At 45.6% G+C, this 15,589-nt stretch overlaps 1 protein-coding gene across 1 annotated transcript in view; it reads right to left on the bottom strand.

Annotated features, from left to right (window-relative positions):
- The window catches only part of LOC102973503 (arf-GAP with SH3 domain, ANK repeat and PH domain-containing protein 1), a 150,710-nt gene that overhangs the window by 51,226 nt on the left and 83,895 nt on the right, over positions 1-15,589 (bottom strand). The window contains exons 12-14 of the mRNA XM_028500773.2: positions 6,938-7,025; positions 4,807-4,855; positions 1,627-1,790 (exon numbers count right to left, since the gene is read on the bottom strand). Of these exons, the coding sequence (XP_028356574.1) occupies positions 1,627-1,790; positions 4,807-4,855; positions 6,938-7,025 (301 nt within the window). The remainder of the gene's footprint in view (positions 1-1,626; positions 1,791-4,806; positions 4,856-6,937; positions 7,026-15,589) is intronic.

The raw sequence follows: 15,589 nt of genomic DNA, 5'->3' as shown, positions 1-15,589 counted from the left end.
CCTGCCGATGCAGGGGACACGGGTTCGTGCCCCGGTCCGGGAAGATCCCACATGCCGCGGAGCGGCTGGGCCCGTGAGCCATGGCCGCTGGGCCTGCGAGCCCGGAGCCTGTGCTCCGCAACGGGAGAGGCCACAGCAGTGAGAGGCCCGCGTACCGCAAAAAAAAAAAAAAAAAAAAAAAACTATAAGGGAAAAATTTAAATGGAAGAAATGGATGCTTGCAGTTTAGCCTAGGGGCTATTATAAAAACTAATAGCTTGTTAGAGAGCAAATTTTAAGACAAAGTTTAAAACTATCCCTTCAATACTGAATTGAAAATAAAATTCAGTGCTTTATTTTTGTGAAAATGTGAGAAAGACTCTGCCCAGGAGGCCGAGGAAACATCCTGACAGTGATAGATTAAAGGCCTTCTAAGTCCAGCTCACAAGGGACTGGGTTCTACAGCCATCGTTAACCTCCACGCTACAACTCAACTTAACCCGTCATCCTGGTTATGGCTTCTGCACAAGCACCTCTTGGTAATAAGACAGCTTTTTCTACAACCCCCAAGGGCCCCAGAGCAGAGCCTCCTCTGCCATACCCTGACACCGTGTCAGTCACTATCACACACGTACACAGAAGCAGAAGATGTGAGACTTGCCTCTGAGGTGCTTATGGCCTGTTGTATACAGGAGCCCATCTGCACTAGTAAAACAATTAAAAAGTAGACCATAATGCTTAAGGATAGGTTTGCACGACATTCTGACCCCTACTAGATGTGTGACCTCAGGCAAGTCAATCAACTTCTCTGATTCCCCCAGTTTTCTCGTCTGTGAAATGGAGATAATATTAGTTATCTTGCTCAGAGAGATTCTGTGAGGATTCAGTACGTAAAGACCAGCAAAACAAATATCACAATCCTTATTATAACATTCGATAAATGTTAGCTACTGTCAATACCTAAGTAACACAGATGCCATTTGAGAACAGAAATTTGGAGCAAGAGGACACCAATGTGACACAGAGGTCGGGGAGGTTTTACTGAACGGAAAGAAAGGTACCGTGTGCCAGCCAATGTCATATACGCCATTTCACTAAGCCCTCATAACAGCTGAGGTTTGTTATCCCACTTTCAGGATGAGGAAACTGAAGATCAGAATAGTAAAGGGACTTGGTATGAGGTTGTCCAGGCTCTGAGAAGAGGGCAGGTGATTCAAAACCAGGATGATGGACTCCATGTCCAGTGCTCTCCCCTCACTGTCCATTTAACTGGATCTTACGGGAAAGGTGGCATTTTGGCAGGTGCCATTTAGGGAGAGCAGGCGAGAGCTTCCCAGGTAGAGCAAACGGCAGGGGTGAAAGCACTCAAGAGGTGGGACCATTCAAGCTGGGCATACGTGTGTCTGTGGAACTGGACCTTACGGGAAAGGTGGCATTTTGGCAGGTGCCATTTAGGGAGAGCAGGCGAGAGCTTCCCAGGTAGAGCAAACGGCAGGGGTGAAAGCACTCAGAGGTGGGACCACTCAAGCTGGGCATACGTGTGTCTGTGTCCACAAGGAGATTAAGGCATTTAAATAACTTGCTCATTTATATTGGACAGGAAGAGAAGGGATGTTTAACAAGCGGCTCAAGTCTGGGGGCAAATACCTGAAGAGCCACAGTCGCAGCAGACATCGTTGCCCGGGAGCCGCTGGACGTCCTCAATGATGGCTTTCGTCAGGTCCTCCAGGCTGTTCTCGCCCGTGCTCTGCTCTCCACGGAAGGCCATGGTGAGGGCCTCTTCTTTGCTGTTCGTCAGCACTGATATCCACCTGTTGTCAGAAACGGGGGGAGGAGACATAAGAGCCTGGTTGGCCACCGCATTCTCCTTCCCCTGCGAAAGAATCTGTTTTCATGCAGAACTGGCAAAAGAGACCTCCCCATAGCAATACAAAGAATGGAAAACAACACACAGGAGAGAGCTAGCGAGATGAGAGGGACAGATGAGAGGGTATCAATAACCAAGGGCTTGGCGAATACACAGGCGCCTGCATTTCCACGGAGCCAGAATATAAAGGGAACGCCAGAACCAACAGGACTCAGAGTGGGCCCAACCTAGTGCAAGGATGAGAAAGAACAGGTGAGAAAGGAATACGAGGCAGGAAAGAGAGTTCAGCAAAAGGCATTGTCTTCTGGGTGTCCACGTCAGCGGGGGCACTTAAAAGTGAAAGTGAAGGGGTATTTCATTTTCCATGAAGATTCATGCTTATGAAAAAGGTACATTAACAATGGAAACATGATGCTTATTTTATGAAATGAAAAGTGCAGGCTATTAAAATATATGTACAGCATGACCACAATATGTACCCAACAAAATAACCCTTTGCTACTAATCTATGTGTAAAACAACCTAAATACCCAATAACAGGGGTCGATTAACAAAGCCTGAAATAACCACAAAGTGGACTAGTTAACCAGGTATTGAAATTTAAGTTTCCATCTAATTTTTGGATGACTTTGGGGAGATGATCACAATATAATGTTTTGTGAAATAAACAGGAAAAAAACCGTCATATGACATAATCTCAAATTTAAATGTATTTGTGAATTATATATTTTGTTTGGGGAAAAAAGGGATAGAAAGAAATTCACCAAAATACTGGTTGTCTCTGAGTGATTTTTTGTAGGAAAAAACCGATAGATGGAACGCTTGACTCTATTTTTCTGTAATTGTTTGAATCTATAATGAGTTGTGTTACTTTCATGAATGAGGAACAAAAGCCAAATTAACTTTTTTAGAAGAAAATGAAAAACAAACAAAAAAATGAGAGCAGGGCTTCCCTGGCGGCGCAGTGGTTGAGAGTCCGCCTGCCGATGCGCGGGGAGAGCAGGGCTTCCCTGGCGGCGCAGTGGTTGAGAGTCCGCCTGCCGATGCAGGGGACGCGGGTTCGTGCCCCGGTCCGGGAGGATCCCACGTGCCGCGGAGCGGCTGGGCCCGTGAGCCGTGGCCGCTGAGCCACGGCCGCTGAGCCTGCGCTCCGCGACGGGAGAGGCCGCAGCGGTGAGAGGCCCGCGTACCGCAAAAAAAAAAAAAAAAAAAAGAGAACAAACGGTGGTTTAGAAATGTTTTTCATTTCATTTGAATAAGTAATAGAGACAGCAATGAGAATTAAAAACAAAAGCAAAGTATTGATACCTGGAATAGGTGAACTGCAAGTCATACCTTTGACTCTAGGTGGCGCTCACCCTCACTGTTGTGAGAAAGGATGGCACAGCTTAGCTTTTCTGCTATGAAGCAGAAAAACCAACTATTCAGGAATGGAGGGGATGGGGTGGGCATTTAATACCTTTCAAGTTAAATAATATTTTTTCTATCATTAGTCTCAGGTTAGAAACTAGACGCTGTTCTCTTAAACACAAGCCAAGAACCTGGGCTCCACAGGGCAGATCACTGTGCATTTAACAGCAGCAGCATTGATGCTGGAGTTTTCACTTGACTGCAGAAGGCTCTATTTTGCTTTCCTTAGGCATCTTGAGATTTTGGCTATCCGGTATTACCAGTATCTACTACGTGCCACGTACTTATAATTTCTGAAATATAATCCTCCAACAAGCCTCTGAGTGAAGGTTTTACAATGCTTTACAGAAACAGAAGCCTAGAGAGATTCAGTGACTTGCCCAAGGCCCTAGAGCGGGACTGGTGTCAGACTGGGAAAAGAAAACAGTTCTGTTGACACCGTTTTTTCAGAGTTCCTTCTCTTATGCCACATTTGCCTCTTTATTTGAAAACTCCTGACAAAGAAATTTTAAAAGTTTGCCATGATAATCTGAAAATACATATTTAAAGGACAATTCATTTTCTGGAGGAATAATTCAAATTTGGTGAAATGGCTACATTTCAAAAGGGTCAAGAATCAAAGCAACTATTTCTGAAAATTCTTCAAAAAACTTTAAAATTATTTTAAAGTAACAGGCATACAAAAAAAGTATTAAGAAATGAAATAGTGCATAACGGTGTTTTAATACTTTAAAAGTCACTTTGAGTTTATAGGAGTAAAAAAAGAAAACTGGCACTGTATGAGAAGCTTTACACATTTTACCTCAAGTCTCAAAATCCTGCAAGTGAGGGCTAGAACCCATCTTACTGAGGAGAAGGCGAGGTGGGATAATCTTTCCAAGGTCACAGAGTCACTACCGGGCAGATTCTGGACTAGAAGTCAAGTCTGCCTGCCTTTAAACATGCAGCTGCTCTTCTGTTGTACCTGCCTCCTTCCACAGTGAGATGAGAAAGGATTTCTCTGTTCAATTCACTGGACACTTTCACATGAGAAAACAACTCAATGAGGCAGTGAAAATTCCTCCGTGTAACTTGGGAGGAAAATAAACATCTTTCCGTGCAGGATGCCAGGACGTCTTCATCAAAACCAAGTCCCCCCCCATCGCTACCACCAGTACCCAGAGAGAAGGCAAAAGGTACGAATTACTTGGACACCGAATAAACCCCTCCCAAGTGCAGATGACGGGATCAGAAATGAAGAAGGCACAGTCCTTGCCCACTAGAAGCTCTAGGTCTCCAGAGGGCTGTGAAGTGGGTGCGGGGCAGGAGGGAGGGAGGGAGCAAAACCCCCAGGGCGGTGTGGCTTGAGCAGAACCTTGCAGGGGGCACCTGAGTTTACTGAGCACCCTAGACAGAGAGGAGGAGAGACACATGTGCAGGCCCAGAGGTGAGAAATAACCACCAGGATTCTCAGTAAAAAAAAAAAAAAGAAAACTTAAAGGTATACTGTACAGGACAGAGAGATGCTTTTTCAATTTAAGGCATCGTGCCGTTATTTCAGAACTACTTACGCTACATAATCCTGCTCATCTTCTGCCTGAAAGTGATACGTCCTATTATCTAAAATACAAAAAAAGAGAAAAAAGCAAAACCTGAGAAAGCAGAATACCTTAGGTATGAATGCAAATTTTGAAAGTTCCTGGGGGGTGGGGAACACATTAAAAGCAGGATTTTAATATAATTTTATTTTTGCAACATTTTGTTTTAGCAGTTACACGATTCACTTTGTCAATATTATCTTTCTGAAGGGCAACAAGAATACAACAAAATAACTGCGAACACCGCGTGAATGCCTAGCACTTCTTTTGAAAAACAAGAGGGAAGGGGGACGGGTCCCTACCTGGTCAAGTGGATCTCGGTGACAAATCGGAGAGTGCTACCTGCGAACTCAGCATTCTACCTTTCCTTTTCAGCTTGCCTTCCAATGGCTTTCCTTCTTAAAAAATTCCTTTCCAGAAACGATAAATAACTCACAGGGCAGCCCTGAGAAGCAGGCACATCCCGCCCCAGGTTCCTCTCTGGTTGAATCAGGCTTCGGGGAAGAAGGGCTCAAGCCTTGCTGGAGGATCATCCTCAAGCTGCGACCCAGGTAAGGAGAGGGCAGCTTAACTTGGATAGTTTGGGCAGGTGTGTATGAGGGAAGCTCTTCCTTAAAATGTGGGATCTGCTAGAATGTTTCTACATACTGAGGTCAAACTACCACTGACTTACCACCCTGACTTACTAGCCAGTCACTCACTACGTGACTGCTCCAGGGTAGGGCCCCCCCCATCTCCCTGAGAGAGAGGAACACGCCAGAGGTACTAGAGCCCAAGCGCCTCGGCTGAATCCCTGCTTTGCCACTGTGAGACCTTGTGTAAGTTGCCAAACCTCTCTGAGTCTCGGGTTTTTCTTCTGTGAAACAGGAAACTGACAGGACTTTTTGAGAGGTTTGCCCGTGTTTATAAAGCACCTGGCACATATTAGACATTCAATGATTATTATTAATAACCTGTGGATTCTCAAATCGAGGGGTTCTTAACTTTTGAAGTCATAGCATAATTCCAACTTTTCATATTTCTTTCTCATCAGTAACCCAAGAAATCTCACGGTCATAAAAATCATGGGGAATCTGAACTTCAATAGGTGCTGTAGAATCCAGCTTAGACTCCACCCAGAGTCTCACAACTGAGTCCATCTTTTGGGCTGGGACTGCTTTTTCCATTCTCAGGAGTACATCAGAAGGATTTCAAGGGACAGGAAAGTATTTTTGTGCTCTACACATAGATCACGGGCTGTTCGTTGGCCTGTCCTGTGGGGCTCTATAGAGAAGGATGAACACCGAAGGTCAGTACTGGAGGATTTCAGAATATTTGTGCGTCACTTCATCGGCACTGCCATCCTCTTCCTTTACAAAGAGATGTCCCCTCAGCCACCGTGAACACCCATGGGACCAGTGACAAAGCACAGGGAGCCAGACTGGAGGAAAACAATCTCCCCTCACTCTGAAGACTGTGAGAATACAGGCCATCAGCTGGGGGGTGGGTGGGTCACTGCGCAACCTCATCACAAGAGAAAAACACACTCTGACCCGTGGAATAAGACAGTGACAGAGCACAGTGTCATTGATCCATGAAGTCAGAAGGCAGTTCTGCTTGGAAGCAAGGAAATGGTTTTTCCTTTCAGGGCTTGATTCTGCAGCTGGGCAAATCAGCTGGACAGACACAGTGGCACACCTGTGTTGCCAAGTCTATGTCTGCTCATCTCAACCACAGCTACACATTAGAATCACCCAGGGACTTCTTAAAAAACACCTATGTCTGGGCCTCACACCAAAGACTGATCCGGCAGATGCAGGAGAGAAACGGGAGTGTGCTTACAAAAATCCTTCCAGGGGAATAAAGCTGTGTACTTGTGGCCAAGAACTGGTCTGGTTTACTGCACAAATCTAGATTCTACTCCACTGCAGTCAGATCTGACACGGTTATGCCTTCCCACCTGCAGGTGGGCTCCGTGCAGAGAGGCCCAGGGCTCTTCTCAGAGCCGCGCGTGCAGTGCAGCAAGGAGCCCTCCTCGGGAAAGCTGCGGTTTCCAACCCAGAGAACGCGAACAGGCTGGGGGCGGAATGTGCACAGTAACTGACTCGGGAGAAAACGGACTCACGTGATATCAGGTCAAACGACTTCTTGTCCTCGGCATTCGGTTTCACCTGACAGGTGAGAAGGTTCAACTTGGCGGGTTGCCTGTTAGACTGGACACAGGACGAAAGGGAGAAGTTATGGGCGGCACTAGCTCTTCCCACAGGCCCAGGGCCCCGTGGGGCAGGTGTGCAGGGTCATGATCAATTTGATAAGGTCTAATTCACCCCACTGGAATTCTGAATCTCATTACAGAAGGAAAAAAAAAAATGTTAGGTGGCCTGCTAAATGTCTTTTAGCTGTGTATGAACATCCTGGTGACTAATCAGAATGGAATCGAGATAATCCATCTCACTTGCAGTGAAGAGTGGGTATGACCCATGGAAATGTGCCTTTCTGGAACCTACACATATACAAGCTCGAAGAGTTGGCACTTTTCATTACTGCATCTTCCTGTGAAACGTAGCTGAGCGCACTTCCTTCATTCACTCAAAATGACCCCAGTAACCAACCACCCCAAAGCCGGTGTCTCAGGCATCCACACATTTTGGTTACAACACGAAATTCACATCACTTCTCCCAAAAGTACAAGGACAGCTACTACCGATGAGACATTGCTTAACGAGCCCCAAAATCTGGAGAGAGGGAAAGACGATGAGGATTTCCTATCACTTTCCAGCAAATCTCTTGGTCACACGTATAACTCATACAGAGCCTGCAGTATCTAAAGAGTCACGCTAATGTAGGCTTTACGTAAAAGGAGTCTCGCCACATAATCATTCTGGTCAGAACTCTTTCTTGCCCTCCTGCCCACGTGTGTCCAAGATCACAGGCTGGCCAACGGTGAATGCCAGCTTCCGGAAGGAGCTGACCAAGGAGTGAAGTGCCCGGGTACCTGGGCTAGGCTGGGCTTGAACAGAAGTCTGCAGGAATAAGCAATGAACTCTTTAGTCAGGCCTGCATGCCTGCCCCAGCTGACAGTCATGATTCTGAAAATCTCCATGCCAGGAGCGCTTCCACCCATCCAACTTAAGTCTTTAGGGAAAGCAGAGGGGGAGAGGGTAGAGATGGGTCCCATCAGTGGCTTATGATCAAGAATATTTCAACGACACATTCTGGGCCTCTCATTCTCAATAACGGGCACCAGACACTTCATTTCCGTTTACCTTCCTGTGCTTCCTGGACAACCTCTGAGATCCTCCTCTGTGGTTTCAAGGAGATTAGACACAGAAAGCAACACGTTTTGTCCTGAGTCTATCTGTTCCAAAGCAAGCTCTCTGCGGTGAAGGAAGTGAGAGACGCCCAGGGATTTCATATTCTTTGCATGTACATGTGACTTAGACATGGAAACCAGAAGTAAAGTCCTGTACGAGACAGTTTTGCCTAAGAGGAACCAGGGCTCGGGAAAGGATTCCTGTACGACAGACTGATCGCCAAACCCAGGATGGGGAGGCAGAAGGTTGTGGGCCTGAAGCGTTTTCTTAGAATAGACCTGGCGTAGGGGTTGCTAAAGGCCCCCGTCTCCAAAACCAGCAGCTGCAACCACAAACCTTGGCCGGGTCCACTGTAAAATGAACTGTTTAGTCCTCATCTTTTTGGGTGTTGATAAAATCGCTGGATTTCCCATATGATCGACAAAGACATCTGACAGGCTGGAAAGGTAGCGAGCCTGGTTAATGCGGAGACTTTGCAGAATACCATGTTCCAGTTTGGCATCCACATTTAAAGCAGAAAAGCTTAGGGAAGATCAGCAGATGATTAAAGGAGTGGAAAACGGGAACTTTGAAGATGTTAAGTTTAAAGGCATTATTTAGTCAGAGGAAAGAGGGTGAGGACTGACTTAATCTTGGTCTGCAAGGACGTGAAGGGCTGTTATCAGGGAAGGTCTGCAGCTGTTTTCCATTTGCACAGAACTCAAATTGTCAAAGATTTGAGCCAGACATGAGGAAGGACTTCCCAAGTTTAAGTTGATTATGCATAATAAGAGGTTTCAAGTTTCTTAACCTAAGTAGAGAAATCTCTTTGAAAACCTTAAGAATTTTTGAGACACCATTCACATGTGAATGTGACAGAGGGTTAACTAGATGATTTCTTTTTTTCTTCCCGAATGTTTGTGACTCCACTGCTTCTGAACAACTAACATATACAACCAAGTAACAGAGACAAAATTTTAAAAAAGGAAAAAATATTCAGTCGAGTATCAACCGATCCTGGAAAATGAAATAGCACCATTCACCTCTCACTTCAAAGCATGGGCTACTTCCAAGTACATTACCAGAAAGCTTCTGATGACAAGGGTTTTGTACAGTTTAAGTCACTGCATGACTGACCCACAACTTCAGTGACAATGACATGTGACACTTATTCCCTTGGAAGCCTGTCAAGTCTGCTGGACTGACATCTGCCACATCAACACGAACTGCACTTGACACAGACATGTCTTGCCTGTACATAGTATTCTCCCCCCAAATGCCAGTGAGACAAAGGACCTATCACCCCAAATGTGAATCTGACGAGCAGAGAACACAATTTTTGACAGGTGAAGCAGCCGAGGTGGCCAGTACCGAGCCCAGGGACAGCAAGAAGCGGAGCAGGGTGCTGAACCAGAGTACATGGACGAAGGGACCAGAAGGCTCGGAATCCCCAGTCATCAATGAAACTCCAGGTTTGTATAACTTGCCAAAATGTCCAAGTCCTTTCTCGACATTTAGTACTAATGTATAGGTATACCGATTAAAGAAGATATAATCTCTCCCGGCGGTTCAGCAGACTAAAATCATAGTGAGACTAAATGACTTGCTACAACCCTGTGGAACAGTTGAGGAACTGCTTTCATACTGTTTAAGTACAAGAAAGGATAAATAGGAAAGGAAACATGTATTTATTGAGTCCTCACTGTTGATGATCCCTACCACACTTTGAATGAAAACCCCAGGCTGTGCCAGGCCCTCCAAGGACCACCTCCGCGCTCCTTCTCACGTCGGCTCCTGCCGCGTGACCTGCTGCTCTCCCTGCCGGCGGTGGGGGGCACTGGCCTCCCAGGGACACCTCCTGCTCGCTCCCTCCAGGCCTCTCCCAGTCGGCACCTCCCCAGAGGAGTGGTTCCCGGCCTGACCACCCTCCCTAGACTTCCTACCCCTTCGCACCCTGCTGTGTTTCCTTCCTGGGTCTTCTCACTCCTATTTACTTCTCATCTTTCTTCCCACCAAGAGCACACATTTTTCTGCAGCAGGCGCTCAAATATTTATCAAATGAATGAATGCATTCCAGAGGCCTTACATACACTATCTCATGTATGACCTGTGAGGGAACTATTTTTTGTTTCTTTTACTAAGATGAAGAAGCAGAGGCGCAGAGAGTTTAACCAACTTTCCTAAAATCTCCTAGTAAGGAAGCAGCAGAGCCTGGAGCTGAATCCAGGGTTGAGTGGACCAAAGGCCCGCTCCTCCTTCCTTTCTGCTTCCATGGGAAAGACAGCCACACAAAATCTCCCAGGAGCAGCCTGAAGCCCCAGCCCACGAGAACACCTCCTTCTGAGAATAAGGGTTAGAAATAGAGCAAAGGTTCCAAAGATTCACTTCTATTTTAATATCTTCTCAGGTCATTTGACTTTCAAAATTGATTCAAAGAGAAATTTTAGAAGTCTATTTGAAACACCTATTCACTTATTCATTGGACAAGATACTGAGGAGGCCTCTACCACATCTAAGCACATACGAAGAACAGGTGGTCTGTGCCACCCAGCAATTACGGGAAACAGACACGACCACGGGCCTAGGACGTGCCTGGTGCCCGGCGGGGCCCAGAGCCTGAGCTGGATTTCCATAAGGCTCCAGAGGCAGCCTCATCCTGAGTGAGGGCTTAGAGGAGGAGGTGCAGGTGCAGGCACCTGGGGGAACGCAAGGGACAAGGCAGTAGGTGATGCGGAAGGAGAAGCAGGGAGGGCACTGCATGTGGTGCTAAGGACTCTTGTCCCATCCCAGGAGATCCGCAGTCCACTTGCATCCAGGAGGACAGCTGGTGGAGGAGGCCGAGAGCGGAAGACTGATGAGCAATGATGGGGGCCTGAATTAAAGCCAGGGTCATTGTACCGGGGGCCAGGGACTCAAGATACGGCGAAAAAGAGACTTTCAATAAATTACTCCCCAAGTAACCTCTACCTGGTATGTGGCTCTCCCAGGCTCTGCATTTGAACGACGAGTGAAGGGGCCCGCGGCCCCTGCAGGCTCTGCTGAGCACCGTCTTTCAAAAGCTCCAAGTGCTCTACCCCAAAGACAATTATGATAACCTTCAAAAATGAAGATTGTTTTGGCTCTGTTCCCTGAAACTCTGAGGCTTGTCCTTTTACAGGTTTTACTTTTCATTAAAAGAATGCATATTCACTGAGGAAACACTCGGAGCTAGACACAGTGCAAAGAAGAAACTGAACGTTACTTGTTAATCCCACTTTCACACCCAGAGACAGTCATTGTTAATACCGGATTTTAACAAGATATGTGTGTGTGTGAAATGTCTGTTCTTAGAAAAAATGGGTTGGTTCAATCTGTATATACTGTTTTGCAAATTGCTTTTTCCACTTAACATTATACAGAGAAGAGTTCACTTTTCCACAAGCATGTGGCAAAGCCATTTGCAGGGTTTTGAAAATGTTTCCACTAGGGAGGCTCTGGACACGTTCCCTGCACAGAAGTGATGAAGATATTAGCCCTGTGACATAATGCTCTGCCACCCAAACTAGAAGATGCCGTGCAGCTAGGAAAGTCATCAGAAATGCGTGCACAAAGAGAATGAGTCGATTCTGACGAATGTTTCTGCGTCTCCCGAAAGAAAAGAAAAACACCACACATTTCTCCTTAGACAGCTCGGCATGCACTGAGGTGAAGTGATTTTGCTGGAAGCGTGAAGTCGTTAGCGCAGGCATATTTCTGTGAGCAGAAAACAGCTGCTACTGGAATTAGTATCCAGAAATGAAGTTATTTCTCCCCATCATCCTGCTGAATTGCTCTGCTTCACAAACAAGAAGTGAACATCATTAATTACTTGGGAAATAAGCCTGACCCAGCCAGGCCGAGCCTGCTGTGTAGACAGAGGTAAAAATAAAATAATAAAGCTCTCTGCACTTCCTAGGCTAATGCTCGCTAACACTGCTGTTCAGATTCTTACGGTCATTTCAATTTTTTGTTCAATAAATATTTATTTGGACACCTACCATGCCCTAGAGGGACACATACATTTGGCACACAGTCAACAACCACCATAACCCCCTGACAAGAAGTTAGGTACGCAGTGAACGCCTAGCACTGCAGAGAGAGCTTACCTCCAAAATTTTAGTACATTAAAACTTTTGGCTTCTGGAAAGCATTTTGGTTTCTTTGGGGCAAGACAGACGTTTTCGTTTATTGAGCAAGTAAACTACTCGATACTGTATATAAATTTTATTATTTCACTCTTGCAATACTAGGTACAGTGACTGTACCCATTTTACACATGAGAAAACCAAGGGTCAGGACGGAGAAAATAAACTGACCAATGTTTTACACAAAGTAAAAAGCAAAGCTGGGATTCGAACAAATTTCTTCCCAGGGCTCTCCACATTTATCATGCTGTTCCCCTGTCCAGACAGACCCTCGGGACATTTGCAGAGTCAGTGAAAACGTCTTTCTTCTTTTTCCCTTTCTGGTTCTTCCTACCCTGGAATGGCCAGTTCCCTCCTTTCCCTTCCAGATCACTTAATATGCCTGCTGAGAAGTCTCACTTATTCTCCAACCGTTCCACATTCCAAAATTACTATCTTGTGGCCACAATTAAAGCTCCCCCATCCGTTTAGTGAGCCTTCAGACAGCTCAGGGGAGAAGGAACTGATCACCCAACTGAAGCAATTCATCCTAGAGTATGATGACTAGGAATTCCCTTAAACCTCCCAACCATTTAAACCACAGGACCGATTTCTAGTTGGCAGAACGTGTGTGCATGTGCAAGAAAGATCTATTTGCAAGTGGAGATTTTCTTGAAAATTTCTTATTGCAGTAATGAACTTGTCACGACTTCTGAGAGTATGTTCCACTCTAGAATCAACATTAAACAATGCTGTAGTGTAAACAGGAAAAAAAAAAAAAAGAGGTTATCAGGGCTCCTGATTAAGAAGTGGGACTGATGTTACCTCATCTGACCAATGTGCTAGATATTCATCATTTAGTCATTTCCACAAACATTTACTGAGTGCCTACTATTTGCCAGTATATAACGTTTGGGCCAGTATAGAACTTTTAAACTCACATTTCCTAGTTAACTGCAGTAACCACTTTAATCCTTCAATTTCACCCTCCCTTCTTCATCTAAGAATCAAGTCCCTTGATTGATCTAAGAATCAAGTCCAGAGTCTCCGACAATCTCTGCTCAACATGAAAGCAGGAGAGATTTATTTGGCAGTTCCTCAAACCCCAGGCAGCGTCAGCACCCTTGTGACACCCTTGTGATTCTGGAGTATTAGCCAAAAGCTGATGGAGGGTGCAATTCTTGGTCTTTAAAGCCAGAACGAGACACTGTCATAAATACCCGGCTTTCATGGAGCCACACTGAGGCTCCTGCTCGTCTGTCTGGAGCAATACAATATTCTGTTAATTTACAAAAGCAATTTACTACTCATACTCTAAGGTACACGGTAGAATGGAGAGAAAAACATAATTCTGGAGGCAATCAGACCCGGGTGTGAGTCTAGGCCCAGTCGTCCATCCTGGAGCCGTGAGCTCTCCTGAGTCCCAATTCTTCTTGTCATAGAGAAGGGAGACAACGCCTTCCCCACTGGGATAATGAACCAAGGCAACGTCTGAACAAGTGCTGGTGCTCCGCCTTCAAGTGGGAGGTGGCACGGGCTCTAGAATTCAACTTCTTTGGTTCAAATCTGGCGCAAGCACCTGCTGGTTGTGTGACTTTGACTTTTTCCCCTTAAAATGGAGGTAACGGCAACTACCTTGTGAGGCTGCTGTGAAACTTTAAGTGGGAAAACATGAAACTAGCATGGGGTGTGTGCTTAATGCAAGGTAGTTACTATTTTTATAGCTATTATTTCCCAACTATCTCCTCTAATGGCGTCCACATAGCTGACACCTAAGATTCTACACTGTCATCAACATCGCTCTAGATTAAGGTGGTATTCCTTGTTAAAAATGCAACCACCTCTGGGAGAGTCACCCATTAAAGTCACCCGGGTTCACAGAGAGCACCAGATCCTGTCTGACAGGAGGGTTTCAGAGGGTGAACCGAGGCTGTGTGCCATGGGCAGCGTGGACGAAGGGGAAGCAGAGTGCCCCGGCTTCTGTATGAAGACAAGGAACATGCAAACGAAGTGAGGGGGCTCCAGACAGACAGAGAGGAACCGGAAGAGGGGGTTAAAGGGCCCAGAAACGCTGGGGGCTCAGGAGATGGAGAGGAGCTTAGAGACAAGCTTAGACCTGCCCACTGCTCTGATTTTACTGCTTCATCTATTAAAAGGACCCTCGACTAGAATAAAAAGGGAGGTAGGGAGACCCAGACTTCAAACCGGCCAAGCTCTGAATGAGGTCCACGCCAGTTCACAAACCTTACAGAAGTCCTTGAAATTGGCTGCAGGTTTCCACCTTACTACCCGCCCCTCCTGTCTGTTTGTCCTTTTAAATGACACCACTGGCAAACAATGGGGGAGGGGCTCAGTGATTCTCCATCTGGCTGAGCATCAGAATTGACCTGGGAAGCAAGCCTTGGGCTTCAGCACCAGAACAACTAAATCAGAACCTTTGGGAGTGAAGCCAGATGATTCTAACGTACAGTCAGGACTGCAAATCACTGAATTCATTTAGCCGGTTGCAGCCTCTCCCAATCACTTGTAATGATTCACTCAGATGGAAGTGATAAGGGTTTGTATCAGGAATACACTCTGTATCGATGCTGCTAATACATAATCTTGGGATTCAAACAGTGAAAAGGAGAAGCTCCTTCTCCAGGATTCAAATCGAGTAAAAATCGCTGTTGAATATATTGTTTAGAAGAATAAACAACCTGTAAAACATAACCAGTTAGATTTCTAAACTTACATTTTATGGAACTTGAGTTTGGGAAGCCCTCTAATAAACGTCAGTGTCTTCAGGGCTGTTATTTGCAATATGGCAGACGCCTACAGAGATATTCCACAGGGACCCCCTGAGTTTTGGAAGTAGTGCTGCTTATTTGTATGTCCAAATAACATTATCTGCGTGGAACAACTGCGTTTCTTTTGCTGGTGACTGTGACTATTTAGAAGATTCAACACCAGTGCCTTAGGACCTGAGGCTGCATTTTGAACTTGATTTATGAAAGTCAACTCTGGTCTTGTTTAAAAAAAAAGTGGGGGAGGAGAGGGAGTTCCATGTCACCAGGGCAGTGGGGTGAGGAGCTGACTGATGAGGTGAAGGAAAACGGAACCACCTGAAGCCGATGCAAGGGACATAAAATAGAGAACTATTATTCCAATGGAGGAGGGAGAAATTCAAATAGGAATTCAGGACACTGGTTCAGGATGCTCTACAGAAATTTTTTATGGTTCTTGCTTAATTGGAATATTTGTTATACCAACTATAAAGTATTTTTTAAGTTCATCCTTGAATTCTCTCCCTTTTTTTTTTTTTGCATCTAGATAGCAATAGCTTTTTTTTTTTTTTTTTTT

This window comes from Physeter macrocephalus, chromosome 15 (assembly GCF_002837175.3).
Source record: "Physeter macrocephalus isolate SW-GA chromosome 15, ASM283717v5, whole genome shotgun sequence".
NCBI classification, from domain to species: Eukaryota; Metazoa; Chordata; class Mammalia; order Artiodactyla; family Physeteridae; genus Physeter; species Physeter macrocephalus.
This window is presented reverse-complemented; position numbering and strand designations above follow the sequence as displayed.